This window comes from Chlorocebus sabaeus, chromosome 12, assembly GCF_047675955.1.
Source record: "Chlorocebus sabaeus isolate Y175 chromosome 12, mChlSab1.0.hap1, whole genome shotgun sequence".
NCBI classification, from domain to species: Eukaryota; Metazoa; Chordata; class Mammalia; order Primates; family Cercopithecidae; genus Chlorocebus; species Chlorocebus sabaeus.
In genome coordinates this window covers 105,446,218-105,459,841 of record NC_132915.1, presented here as the reverse complement: position 1 = coordinate 105,459,841, position 13,624 = coordinate 105,446,218, and the positions used below count along the sequence as shown (strand labels likewise).

Genomic DNA, 13,624 nt, shown 5'->3' with positions numbered 1-13,624 from the left:
CTTTTGGATCTAGAATTATTAAACTCTGCTATGTATCCTCAGTATTGGCAGAGAAAGCATGTCATAGTTGATACGTTGATGTGTATGCCAACATGATCTCAGTCTTGAATTAACTATATTCTTTCATCAGTTGGTCTAATTATAACTTTAAAACTATTATTATATATACATGCCTCCATTTTTTGAATAATTGCAACAGTTGATATTCTACTGGATGTTATCTAGTCCTCAGAATTTCAAAACAAGAAGGACAATGGAGGTCATGTTGTCCAACCCCTGCTGACGTACACATTAGGAACGGGAAGCACAGACTGGCTCATTTGCCGAGGTCATGCTGTCCGGGCACATGGTCTCTTGATTCCCAGAGCCATGCCCTTTGTACTAAAGCCGGTGGTCTCTCCCATCATCTAGTAGCATTTGTTACAGATGAAACTACATGTCACTTGGTATGCAAAACACACCATGATCAAAATTGTAAATTCATTATCACATATTTTTCTAGGCACATCTGTAGATTCGGGGGAAGTAGAAGAAATAAAAGTAAAATGTGAAATAATAAAGAGGAATAGCAACCGGGAATTAACAAGGAAGTGAGGACTGAGATGCTGACACATGGCGAGTTCCTACTGTGGATTACTGCTCAGCATGCTCTCGCTATTTCTTGGCCGGGTGCAGTGGCACTTTGGGGGACTGAGGTGGGTGGATCACCTGAGCTCAGGAGTTCGAGACCAGCCTGGCCAATGTGGTTAAACCCCATCTCTACTAAAAAGCACAGACATTAGCTGGGCATGGTGGCACATGCCTGTAATCCCAGCTACTCAGGAGGCTGAGGCAGGAGAATCACTTGAACCCGGGAGGCAGAGGTTGCAGTGAGCCAAGATCGTGCCATTGCACTCCAGCCTGGGAAACAAGAGGGAAACTCTGTCTCAAACAAACAAGAAAACATGCTATGGCTATTTCTCTAACTACAGTCGCCTAAAGTCAGGACCCAGGAGAAATCAGTCAGTAGAACCAGTGTCAGTGAGGGTTTTTTTTTATGTGATTACCTCTTAGTTTTTGTGTCTATTTGTAAATATAAAGAAAAATATTTAGATTCTTAACTTCGAGATGAGATTAGGAAGGGAAACTAGGATGATTTGGGCCAGTCTGAATGTGTTCAATGCAAACCTGCTAGGCAGGTTAAGTTTTTCTAGGTAAATGTCTTAGCATCAACACTCCCAAAATATTGTCTCGATTTCCTTCAAGAAGACTTATTCACAGGTGGTTTTCATGTGCTCGCTGGTAGAGCAGCCACACAGCCTTAGAAACACGCCCTTGAACTCTGATTTTTTTTTTTTTTTTTTAAATGGAGTTTCGCTCTTGTTGCCCAACCTCAGGTGATCCGCCTGCCTCGGCCTCCCAAAAGTACTGGGATTACAGGCATGAGCCACCGCGCCTGGCCGGTGTTAAATGTTTTAATTTAAACATTTGGACACAGTTTTCCTTCGATTTGAAGCAATAATGCCCCAACTCAGGATGACCACGAGAGAATGGTGGCCTGATAAGAAAAACAGCTCAGTGCTACAAATGAAAGCCATTGAACGGCTGGGCGCGGTGGCTCACACCTGTGATCCCAGCACTTTGGGAGGCCGAGGCATGCAGATCATTTGAGGTCAGGAGTTCAAGACCAGCCTGACCAACATGGTGACACCTCCTCTGTATTAAAAATACAAAAAAAATTAGCCAGGCGTAGTGGCAGGCACCTGTAGTCCCAGCTACTAGGGAGGCTGAGGCAGGAGAATCACTTGAACCCGGGAGGCGGAAGTTGCAGTGAGCTGAGATCACGCCTCCGCACTCCAGCCTGGGCAACAGAATGAGACTCCATCTCAAAAAAAAGAAAGCCACTGCATATTTACACATGGTCTGTCCTCTCCAATTAAATAATTCTGTTCTTATTCGCTCTGCCTTTGAGACAAAAGATGAAAAGCTGTGCATGTTCTTAATAACAGTAGCTTCATCACACATGTTGAAAGATTGAAGGAAATGGATTTCAGCTGTGGACATTTTTTTTGTTTGTTTTAAACTTGTAACAAAAGCACTAATGTTATCTTTCATTCCTGATTTCTCAATTATCTTTCTATATAAAGCTGACATGTCTGCATTTTTATTTTAGGAATCTTTCAAAGAAGTACCAACCTAAAAAGAACTCGAAGGAGGAAGAAGAATACAAGTATGTTTACCATTGAAAATTGTCTTGTAATAGACACATGCCATTGGTGACTACACACAGAAAGGAGAAATACTACATGTCTATAAAAATAAGTTGCATTTCCCATTCATTTTGTGTCAGTTTTTAAATTGGAGGAGAGAACAATAAAAACATAATTAACTTTTCTTATACGGAATCACTGGACCTATGCCAGATTGTTTCAATTAAAGTAATTAGGAAAACTTTAGAATGTAATTAAGCAAAAACAGGAAGTATGGAATCTGTGTTCTAGAGTCTTGATTTGGTTTGGCACTATCAGAAGTCCCTGTTACGCTAATCATTCATCCAAGAAATATGTCCATTTCAGTCAGCAATTAAGGCATCTTAACACAGACAGCTCAAATATTATATCTCTAATGTATGTCTAAATATCCTTTACATTAGTACACATAGCATGTATATGAATTTTGGATTATATCTTGGCTAAGTATTAACAAAGCCAAATATTACATTACGCAGAGTGGTTCAGTTTTGCAAAATGAAAAGTGTTTCCATTGTAATTAATTCTGAGCCAGTTTGATGAGAAGACTCGATGTGTAATGAATACTCAGGATCCTACGGGAGGTGATGCCAATTAACCTGATTTTAATTAATATGTTCTTGGTGTAAAGCAGAATATGAATGAACGTGGCCTTGTGTGAAACAGAGCGGTGTGTGTTCTGTTCCACAGGTATACGTCATGTAAAGCTTTCATTTCTACCCTGAACGAAATGAATGACTATGCGGGGCAGCATGAAGTTATCTCCGAGAACATGGCATCACAGATCATTGTGGACTTGGCACGCTATGTTCAGGAACTGAAACAGGAGAGGAAATCAGTAAGCAAAACTTTATTCTTTTTCTTCCTAAAGGATGGACCAAACACAGTGGGAATATCCCTAGATGATTAAAATTAAATAAAACCATATAAGACTATGGGTCTTAAACTCACACCTTTGAGAATCATATTAAAGTTATGGACCCCAGCCGGGCGCAGTGGCTCACGCCTGTAATCCCAGGACTTTGGGAGGCCGAGATTGGCGGATCACAAGGTCAGGAGTTTGAGACCCTGTCTCTATTAAACCCCGTCTCTATTAAAAATACAAAAATTAGCCAGGCGTGGTGGCATGCGGCTGTGATCCCAGCTACTCAGGAGGCTGAGGCAGGAGAAACGCTTGAACCTGGGAGGCAGAGGTTGCAGTGAGCCGAGATTGCGCACCTGCCCTCCAGCCTGGGCAACAGAGCAAGACTCCATCTCAAAAAAAAAAAAAAAAAAAAGTTATAGACCCTGTTCTAGGTCTCTACGTAAAATGTCAAGGGTCCTTCAGACAGTCTGAAACTCATCTGTGGACCCAGGAATATGCATCCCTTTGAGGAATTTAAATATATTTCAGGGTATCAGACATTTAAAAAACAAGTAAGTAATATAATATGGTGTATGCTCTGTGGAATAAACAGTATTAAAATTAGTGTTTATCAGCCAGGCATGGTGGCTCATGCCTGTAATCCCAGCACTTTGGGAGGCCTAGGCAGATGGATCACCTGAGCTTAGGAGTTCGAGAACAGCCTGGCCAGCATGATGAAACCCCATCTCTACTAAAAATATAAAAATTAGCTGGGCATGGTGGCGGGCACCTATAACCCCAGCTACTAGAGAATCTGAAGCACGAGAATTACTTGAACCCAGAAGGCGGAGGTTGCAGTGAGCTGAGATCTCACCATTGCACTCTAGCCTGGATGACGAGCAAAACTCGATCTCAAAAGCAAAAAAAAAAAGTAGTGCTTATAAGTAGGTCAAAAAACTGGAAAGATGTCCCCAGTTACATCCATTCTGTTCCTCAGCTCATTCATTGCTGTCTAGTGAAGCACACCTTATTGTTCCTCTTACACCATTTTCGTCTTTTCATAAATAGGTTTTGTTGTTAACCAGAAGCAAAAATGAATGCTCAAAGTCTATTCTTAGTCATGATTTTGCCTTAAGGGATTTATCTTTAAGCCATGGTCTCTATCATTGTATTTTGATTGCATGTGAAGTGCAGAATAATTGGTTACTAATAATAAAGTAGCCATGTTGGCCAGTGATAAAATTTTTTTTTTTTTTTTTTTTTTTTTTTTTTTTTTAAGATGGAGTTTTGCTCTTTTGCCCAGGCTCGAGTGAAGTGGTGCGATCTCGACTCCCTGCAACCTCTGCACCCTGGGTTCAAGCGATTCTCCTCCCTCAGTAGCTGAGATTACAAGTGCCCACCGCCATGCCCAGCTAATTTTTTGTATTTTTCATAGAGATGGGGTTTCACCGTATTGGTCGAGCTGGTCTCAAACTCCTCAGACCACCATGATCCACCCGCCTTGGCCTCCCAAAGTGCTGGAATTATAGGTGTGAGCCACTGCGCCCGGCCACAACAGTTCTTTTAATGCCCTGGGGATGCATGAGCCAACAAGATTGCTATGACTTCTGCTGAAATGGAGGAGATATTAAGTAATAATGACAAAAGTGATTATTTAATTGCAATTATGGTAGTTGCTACAAAGTAAGAGTACAACGTGCTATGAGAGCGTACAATGGGATTGCTGACATGCTCATGCTCTGGGGTCAGGAAGAAGCTTCCCAAGGGACTTTGCAGTTAAGGCCTTAACAAGACTTGAGAGATGATTAGGACCTGCGTGGGACAAGCATTCAACAGAGAGCAGCCAGGGCCCTTGGGCAGGAAAGCATTTGAAAATGTCTCAATTTAGTTCTTTCTAAACTATAAATGTGTAGCATACGGCCTTGGATAGGTTTAAAAGTTAGGAAGAGATAAATGCCTTAAGATCACCCCATTGGTTTAAAACAACAATATGCCAGTAAACTGAGATGAATCTTCATCTGTTGACATTAGCATAATGGTTCTCAACTAGGGACAGTTTTACTCCCTACTCCAGCCACATTTGTCAGTGTTCGGAGACACTTTTGGTTGTCTCAGGGATTGTGGCTAAGGGGTTGCTACTGGTATCTAGAGAGAAGAGGCCAGGGAGGCAGCTAAGCATCCCGCAATACATGGGACAGCTTCACAACAAAGAATGACCTGGCCCGAAATGTCTATAGTGCTGAGTATGAGAAACCCTGCACTGGAGCCCTAGATTAGATGGCAACCTCTGCTGGACCATTCATTAAAGATTTCTTTAGTGACAGAAAGGATGCAGTGAAACAGAATACTAAGATTCAGAATGAAGTACAAATATCTAATATAGTGATAAAATAAATACCGGAAATCTTAACATGATCATGGACTGCTTCCCTAGACCCTGAACTTCCCTTGACCTTGCAAAGGTTTATATTTTTTTCCTGTTTGTTTCTTTTGTCAATGCTTTGTCTTTTTTTGTTTGTTTGTTTTTGTTTTTCAAGACAGAGTCTCACTGTGTTGCCCAGGCTGGAGTGCAGTAGCGCAATCTCGCCTAAGTGCAACCTCCACCTTCCAGATTCAAGCGATTCTCCTGCCTCAGCCTCCCAAGTAGCTGAGATTACAGGCACATGCTACTATACCCGGCTAATTTTTTGTGTTTTTGGTAGAGACAGGGTTTCATCACGTTGGCCAGGCTGGTCTTGCACTCCTGACCTCAAATGATCCACCCGTCTTGGCCTCCCAAACTGCTGGGATTACAAGCGTGAGCCACCGTGCCCCCTCATATTCCTATGCTGCGTTATGACCAAGTTGTTTTATATTTTATTTATTCACTGTTACGACTTTTTTATAGTCTGTCATATCTGTATTTTGGATTTAGTTCCTTTTGTTAATCAAAAATTATAGTAATTTATGGAATAAATTATAGGTGGTACAGATACACATTAAATATCTTGCAATACATAGTGTTCCTTTTATTTTAAGGAGAACTGCAAGTACAGGTTTCTGAGTCAGATGTTCTGTTGGGAGGAGCTGTAAACATGCTCTTTTGAAACATTCTGTAATTAAATTAAAATGACATTTTAGAAAATCGTGAAACCTTTTAAAACGTTAGAAAGAATATCAGTAAACAAATGTGTGTATTTGTGCTATTTTATTTTATTTATTTAATTTATTTTGAGACGGAGCCTCGCTCTGTTGCCCGGGCTGAAATGCAGTCACGCGAACTCGGCTCACTGCAGCCTCTGCCTCCCGGGTTCCAGCAATTCTCCTGCCTCAGCTTCCTCAGTATCTGGGATTACAGGCACCCCCAGCCATGCCTGGCTAATTTTTGTGTTTTTAATAGAGATGGAGTTTCACCATGTTGGCCAGGCTGGTCTTGAAATCCTGAGCTCAGGTGATCCACCTGCCTCGACCTCCCAAAGTGCTGGGATTATAGGCGTGAGCCACTGCACCTGACCTGTTTGTACTATTTTAATATAATGCCTCATGAGCACTTTTTTCTTTTTCCTTTTTTCTTTCTTTCTTTCTTTTTTTTGAGACAAGGTCTCATTCTGTTGCCCAGGCTGGAGTGCAGTGGTGAGATCATGGCTCACTGCAACCTCCACCTCCTGGACTTAAGTGATCCTCCTATCTTAGCGTCCCAAGTAGCTGGGACTACAGGCATGTACCACCATGCTCAGCCAGTTTTGAAAAATTTTGTAGAGACAAGGTGTTGCTCTGTTGCCCTGTCTGGTCTCAAACTGCTGGGTTCAGGTGATTCTCTCCCCTCAACCTCTCAAAGTGCTGGGATTATAAGCATAAACCCCCATGCCTGGCCTGTTTTTTCTGTTTTCTAACATAATTGTTGCCATTATTTCGAATGAGTAAATAATGAATTAGCATTGTGGTATACTAATCACGATAATTTAAAAAATTATTCCAATAATATTAGAAGCCGGGCGTCATGGCTCACACCTGTAGTCCTAGCACTTCAGGAGGCCGAGTGTTTAGCCTTGTGCTTGCTATGGATGATAATAGCTAACCTCAATGGGGACTGCTAGTTTTCCAGATTTTACCCAAGATAAGGACCCTGGAGCACAGGAAGGTGAAGTGAGCTGGGCGTGTTGCTCTGTCGTGGAGCTGGGTGTCCCCCAGGCTGCCTCCCTCTCAGGGCAGTGCATGTTTGCAGGCATGGTTTTGTTTCCAGTGAGTTTTTTTCAACATACCTTCAAGGATACTGGAGTAAACAGTATGAACGTCGTCATCTGCAGCTAGCCTTAGAAAAAGAGCTGTTTGGCTGGGCGCGGTGGCACACGCCTATAATCCCTGCACTCGGGAGGCTGAGGTATGAGAATCACTTGAACCTGGGAGGCGGAGGTTGCAGTGAGTTGAGATGGCACCACTATACTCCAGCCTGGGTGACAGAGTGAGACCCTGTCTCAAAAAAAAAAAAGAAAAAAAAGAAGAAAAGGAGCTATTTAAGACCTTCTCGTAATAACCAACATTTCTCCTTCAGAGCTTTTACTTTTTTTTGGCTACCCTGACTTAACTTAGTAAACACTAATTTTTGTAAGGATGAGTCTTAACAGTGGAATGCTATCATTTTTGTCTTCTGGTGAGGTTAATTATTGGTGGACATAGCATAACAGAGTTAGAACTCAAATCCAGGTCTTCTGAGGCCAGACTCAGTCACTTTCCCACTGTGCTGTGATGAGGGGCTGACAGCATGCTTCAGGTCTGTCTTAAAAGATGGGGAGAGGCCACGGAAGTTCTGTGTCCACAAAGCTGGAGCCCGCTGCTTGGTGGTGGGCAGAGGAGAGGAAAGGACGCAAGCGTTCCAGCCAACCACCTTGCTCAGGATTCCTGGCAGCCCTGCCCTAGGCAGGTTATGAAAACTCTTTGAGCATCCACTTAGGAATCTGTAAGCTGAGGCTGATCATAGCCACCTTAGGGTGTTGTGGGGACGATTGTGAGAAGACAGATATGAATCTCCTAGCACAATGTTCAGGTATACTGATATATAGATGCTGCATATCGGGTTTCACTTGCTGTAATCATTCTGTTACTCAATACAGAATCTCATTTCCACCCCAGAGCTTCTCGATTAGGGCTTGTTACAGAAAATGGAGCACGTTGGCCAGGCACGGTGGCTTACACCTGTAATCCCAGCACATTGGGAGGCCGAGGCAGGCAGATCACCTGAGGTCAGGAGTTCAAGACCAGCCTTGCCAACAAGGCGAAACCCCGTCTCTACTAAAAATATAAAAATTAGCCAGGCACAGTGGCACGTGCGTGTAATCCTAGCTACTCGGGAGGCTGAGGCAGGAGAATCACTTGAACCTGGGAGGCAGAGGTTGCTGTGAGCGGAGATCGTGCCATTGCACTTTAGCCTGGGTGACAGAGCGAGATTCCATCTCAAAAGAGAAAGAAAAGAAAAGGAAAGAGAAGAGAAGAAAAGAGAAAGAGGGAGGGAAGTAGGAAATGGAGCATGTTTAGGGCCTCCTGTGAGCAGGTGTCATATGGTAGTTGTTCAGTGATTTTAAAATGACCTTTCTAAAAATGTGGAATTGGGCCAGGCACAGTGGCTCACTTGAAGTGGTAATCCAAGCACTTTGGGAGTCCGAGGCGGGAGGATCACTTGAGACCAGGAGTTCGAAACCAGCCTGGCCAACATGGTGAAACTCCGTCTTTACTAAGAATACAAAAATTAACTGGGTGTGGAAATTAACTGGGTGTGGTGGCATGCACCTGGAATCCCAGCTACTCAGGAGACTGAGGCAGGAGAATCACTTGAACCCGGGAGGCGGAGGTTGCAGTGAGCCGAGACTGTGCCACTGCACTCTAGCCTGGGCAACCGAGCAAGACTCCATCTCGAAAAATAAATAAATAAATAAATAAAATGTGGAACTGGTTGATGGCATAGGAAATAAGAAGCTGCTTTTAACATTTTAGAGCCAGCTACTATTTTTCATGGCTGACTAGAAATAATGCCTTACTTAAGTACCATCCTTAACCATCAGCATAGTACAGATTGGGCCATTTGATACAGTGGCAGAATCCTGGCTGCCCAAAAGGGTGATTTAGAATTTACAAGATTACTGCTGGATCTCATTACTGCACATAGAAAGAATGTCCAAGTTCAATGGACAATACTAGTTGAAAATTGCTTTTTACCTAGGTTTTGCTGTGTTTGAATGGATGAACAAGGGTCAGTGTGATGAAAAATGGCTCTCTGTGCAAAGATGATGTTTCTTTCCTTTTTTTTTGTATGGATTTCAAAGGAAATAGAAGTAGAGGGGGTCATTGGCATTCTTGCCTTTGTAGCCCTACCACTGTTTGCTCTTTAAGTCTTCAAATCTAACTGTAGGCTAGGCACAGTGGCTCACAACTGTAAATCCCAGCAATTTGGGAGGCCAAGGCGGTTGGATCACCTGAGGTCAGGAGTTTGAGACCACCCTGGCCAACATGGTGAAACCCCATCTCTACTAAAAATACAAAAATTACCCGGGCGTGGTGGCGTGTGCCTATAGTCCAAGCTACTCTGGAGGCTGAGGCAGGAGAATTGCTCGATCCTGGAAGGCAGAGGTTGCAGTGAGCCGAGATCACACCATTGCACTGCAGCCTGGGTGAAAGAGTGAGACTGTCCCCGCCACAAAAAAAATAAAAATAAAAATAAAAAAACCAAAAATCTAACTGTAAAACAGGATTACTACTTCTATTTAAGTATCTAGGAGAAAAGATGCTTTTTATGCTGCACATGTACTATATTTTTATATCATAACGCAGTTCATTTTAATGTTATGACTATCCATTGTTTGTCCTGATGCACAAATCTGTGGGCTCATTTTGGTGAAAATATGTTGATTTTTTAAAAATGCAAATTCACGGCCAGGCGCGGTGGCTCACGCCTGTAATCCCAGAACTTTGGGAGGCCGAGGCGGGCGGATCACAAGGTCAGGAGTTCAAGACCAGCCTGACCAACATGGTGAAACCCCGTCTCTACTAAAAATAGAAAAAAAAATTAGCTGGGCCTGATGGCACGTGCCTGTAATCCCAGCTACTCGGAAGGCTAAGGCAGGAGAATTGCTTGAACACAGGAAGTGGAGGTTGCAGTGAGCTGAGATCACACCACTGCACTCCAGCCTGGGTAACAGAACAAGACTCCACCCCCTCCCCCCAAAAAAACAAAGCAAAACAAAAAGCAGATTCACTAAAAAGAGAACCTTTCCCCCCGGCAAGAATTTAGCAGTTTAGGTTCTTCCCTCCCTGACATCTGAGCCTGCATCTGTCTCTTCAGGAAAACATGAGCAGTCCTGGAAGCCCTGGACAAGGAAGCCCTATAGCTTCTTCACCTAGTGGGTTCCACTTAAGGCAATTGCATTTTCAGGGAGATGTTCATCATTTCTTTAGACATAATGGAATCAGTGGCCAGTCCTTGCAGGTGCATATAAAAATAATATTACTAAAACTGAATTAAAGGACAAAATCTCACAAACCCTTATAAATCAAAAATCCTCATTTTTCAAAGTTTTCTTCCTGATATCATTTGCAGATATGTATAATATTTAAGAATATTGTCTGGGCGCAGTGGCTTATGCCTGTAATCCCAGCACTTTGGGAGGCCGAGGCGGGTGGATTGCTTGAGGTCAGGAGTTTGAGACCAGCCTGGCCAACATGGTGAAACCCTGTTTCCATTAAAAATACAAAAATTAGCTGGGCTTGGTGGTGCACATCTGTAATCCCAGCTACTCCGGAGGCTGAGGCAGGAGAATCACTTGAACCCAGGAGGCGGAGGTTGCAGGGAGCTGAGAATGTGCCACTGCACTCCAGCCTGTGTGACAGATGAGACTCAGTCTAAAAAAAAAAAAAAAAAAAAAAAAGGCCAGGCGTGGTGGTTCACGCCTGTAATCCTAGCACTTTGGGAGGCCGAGATGGGCAGATCATGAGGTCAGGAGATCAAGACCATCCTGGCTAACATGGTGCAACCCTGTCTCTACTAAAAATACAAAAAACTAGCTGGACATGGTGTCATGCACCTCTAATCCCAGGTACTGGGGAGACTGAGGCAGGAGAATGGCGTGAACCCAGGAGGTGGAGCTTGCAGTGAGCCTAGATTGCGCCACCGTACTCCAGCCTGGGCCACAGAGCGAGACTCTGTCTCCAAAAAAAAAAAAGAAAAGAATGTTAAGAATGTTAATCCTAGTATAGCTATATAGCTATAATTTGTATTCTTCTTGATTCTTCATTTACTATTGTAAGCATTTTCCATGTTTTTACCTGCAAAAGTATACGTTTTTGTTTTTAGATTTTTTTAAAAAAATTTTTACATTTTTTTTTTTTAGGGAGGGGGCTGGCTATGTTGCCCAGGCTGGTCTTCAACTCCTGGGCTCAAGCAGTCTTCCCACGTCAGCCTTTCAAAGTGCTGGGATTATAGGAGTGAGGCATTGTGCCTAGCCAAAAGTGTAGTTTAAATAATTAGAATTTTATCAAAGTTATTGGAAGAGAAGTTAAAAAAGAAAGAAAAAATATTTGGAATTTTAGTAGCTGTGCATTATTGTAACAAAGTTATAATTTGCCTAACTAATTCTGTATTGTTTGATTTATAGGCTATTATCAGTTTTTGACTCATTTACTTAGTTATATAAACAATACAGTAGTAAACTCTTTACTTCCAAAGCTGTTTGCATTGTGTATGGGTTAAGATTATTTCCCCAAACTAAATTCTCAGAAGTGAGACTATGAGGTCAAAGCATACGTGATTAAACATACATGATTTATGGTTCTTGATAAGACTCTGATAACTTATGTTCAGAGAATTATAATAGAATTACAGATAGAATTATCGATAGATTTATAGACTTACAGATAGATTTCCAAATGTCACTGAAACGATAAACATGGGTGTGAATCAGCTTATCTGAGATGTGGGTAATTCAGAGTTGATAACACATAATATTCCTCTGTAAGAACTACTGTAAATGTACTCTTACCAGCAACTTTTGAACATTGAGTCAAGTTATTGAAGAAAAGAGTTTTAGAGGTTGTTTGGTGTAGCTGCAGCCTTTGAGTATGTCTAGGCTTTTCCACAGTGATTACCACTAATCATATATGAGAAATTTGTGAAGATTTGTAGCTCTAGAAGGAGAACCAGGAGGTTCTTGCCAACATTTTCTGGAATTCCAAGAAAACTTCTGCCTGCAGGTGGAAAATATGGTTCATTACTCACTAAGTGTTGGCCAGAAGCAGAATCACTTTTTGGCAGTAGTTATCTGAAGAGTTCTAGAGGAAACAATTATACAGTACTTTCAGTGACTCACTAAAATGTTTATAAACCTCAGACCTGCATGCTTACAGACCCCACATTACTTAGAATTGACTATTTAAAACTTTTCCTGAGGTTTCTGAAATGTTTGAAAATGGATACTGCACTAAAACCTATAACATTCTTTTTAAAGTTAGATGTTCAGTAGGTCCTGTTTGTGGACCTTATGAAGGGGCTTAATTTCCTATAAGCCAGTTCTGCAGCATGGACTGACTCCAATACATTTAGGAAAACAAAAATGTTGTTATAAGAGATGACAGCAAATAGGTTAAGCTTAGCATGAAGGAAAGCAAAAACTAAAAGGAGTTTGTGTATATAATCTAGCTACTTACAAGTCCATTTCTGATTTTTTCTTTTCTTTTTTTTTTTTTTTTGAGATGGAGGTTCGCTCTTGTTGCCCAGGCTGGAGTGCAATGGTGCAATCTCGGCTCACCGCAACCTCTGCCTCCCAGGGTCAAGCAATTTTCCTGCCTCAGCCTCCCACATAGCTGGGATTACAAGCACCCACCACCACACCTAGCTAATTTTGTATTTTTAGTAGAGACGAGGTTTCACCATGTTGACCAGGCTGGTCTCAAACTCCTCACCTCAGGTGATCTGCCCACCTCAGCCTCCCAAAGTGCTGGGATTACAGGCATGAGCCACTGCACCCAGCCATCTTCTTTGTTTTGAAAGAACATGTAAAAGTGGCATTCTGTTCATTAAGAGTGGGCCCTTTCACCACTGTGGTGGTTTCACCTGCAAAACCACTGGTCTGGTGAGCCAAAAAAAAAAAATAATTTTTTTCCAACTACCTGAAAGGCTGAGGCAGGAGGACTGCTCACGGCCAGGAGTTCAAGACCAGCCTGGACAACATAGTGAGACCCACCCCCTGAATCTCTAAAAAAAAATTTCTTTTTAAATTTTATCTTTTATGGGATAACATACTTGGTCAATAGGACACTTGAATTCTTTTCTTGATTTCATGGGCTTGAAATGTGATCTTGGATTTTGTGTTTCTCCTTTGTAAGTTGGAATTAATGATACTTTCTTTTTCTTCTGGGAATTGTGAGAATTACTTGACTCATGTTTTGTATCTCACATGATTCTTGTTCGGCCACCTGTTTGACATCTCTCCTTAGATGCCTAATACAGCATCACCATTGCACCTTTGTCAGCAGAGGCCTGGAGTCCAGCAAGTGTGAATGATGGCTCCAGAGTGGTGTACTGCAGTGA

General features: G+C 42.2%; 1 protein-coding gene across 12 annotated transcripts in view; it reads left to right on the top strand.

Annotated features, from left to right (window-relative positions):
* Positions 1–13,624, top strand: part of FNBP1 (formin binding protein 1) — a 159,712-nt gene that overhangs the window by 65,681 nt on the left and 80,407 nt on the right. For all 12 annotated transcript variants that reach the window (XR_012094892.1, XM_037994172.2, XM_008005939.3 and 9 more), the window contains exons 3-4: positions 2,153–2,209; positions 2,919–3,066. Coding sequence is in view for 11 of the 12 variants with exons in the window: in XM_037994172.2 (XP_037850100.1) it covers positions 2,153–2,209; positions 2,919–3,066 (205 nt within the window). In the remaining variant the exon portion in view is untranslated. The remainder of the gene's footprint in view (positions 1–2,152; positions 2,210–2,918; positions 3,067–13,624) is intronic.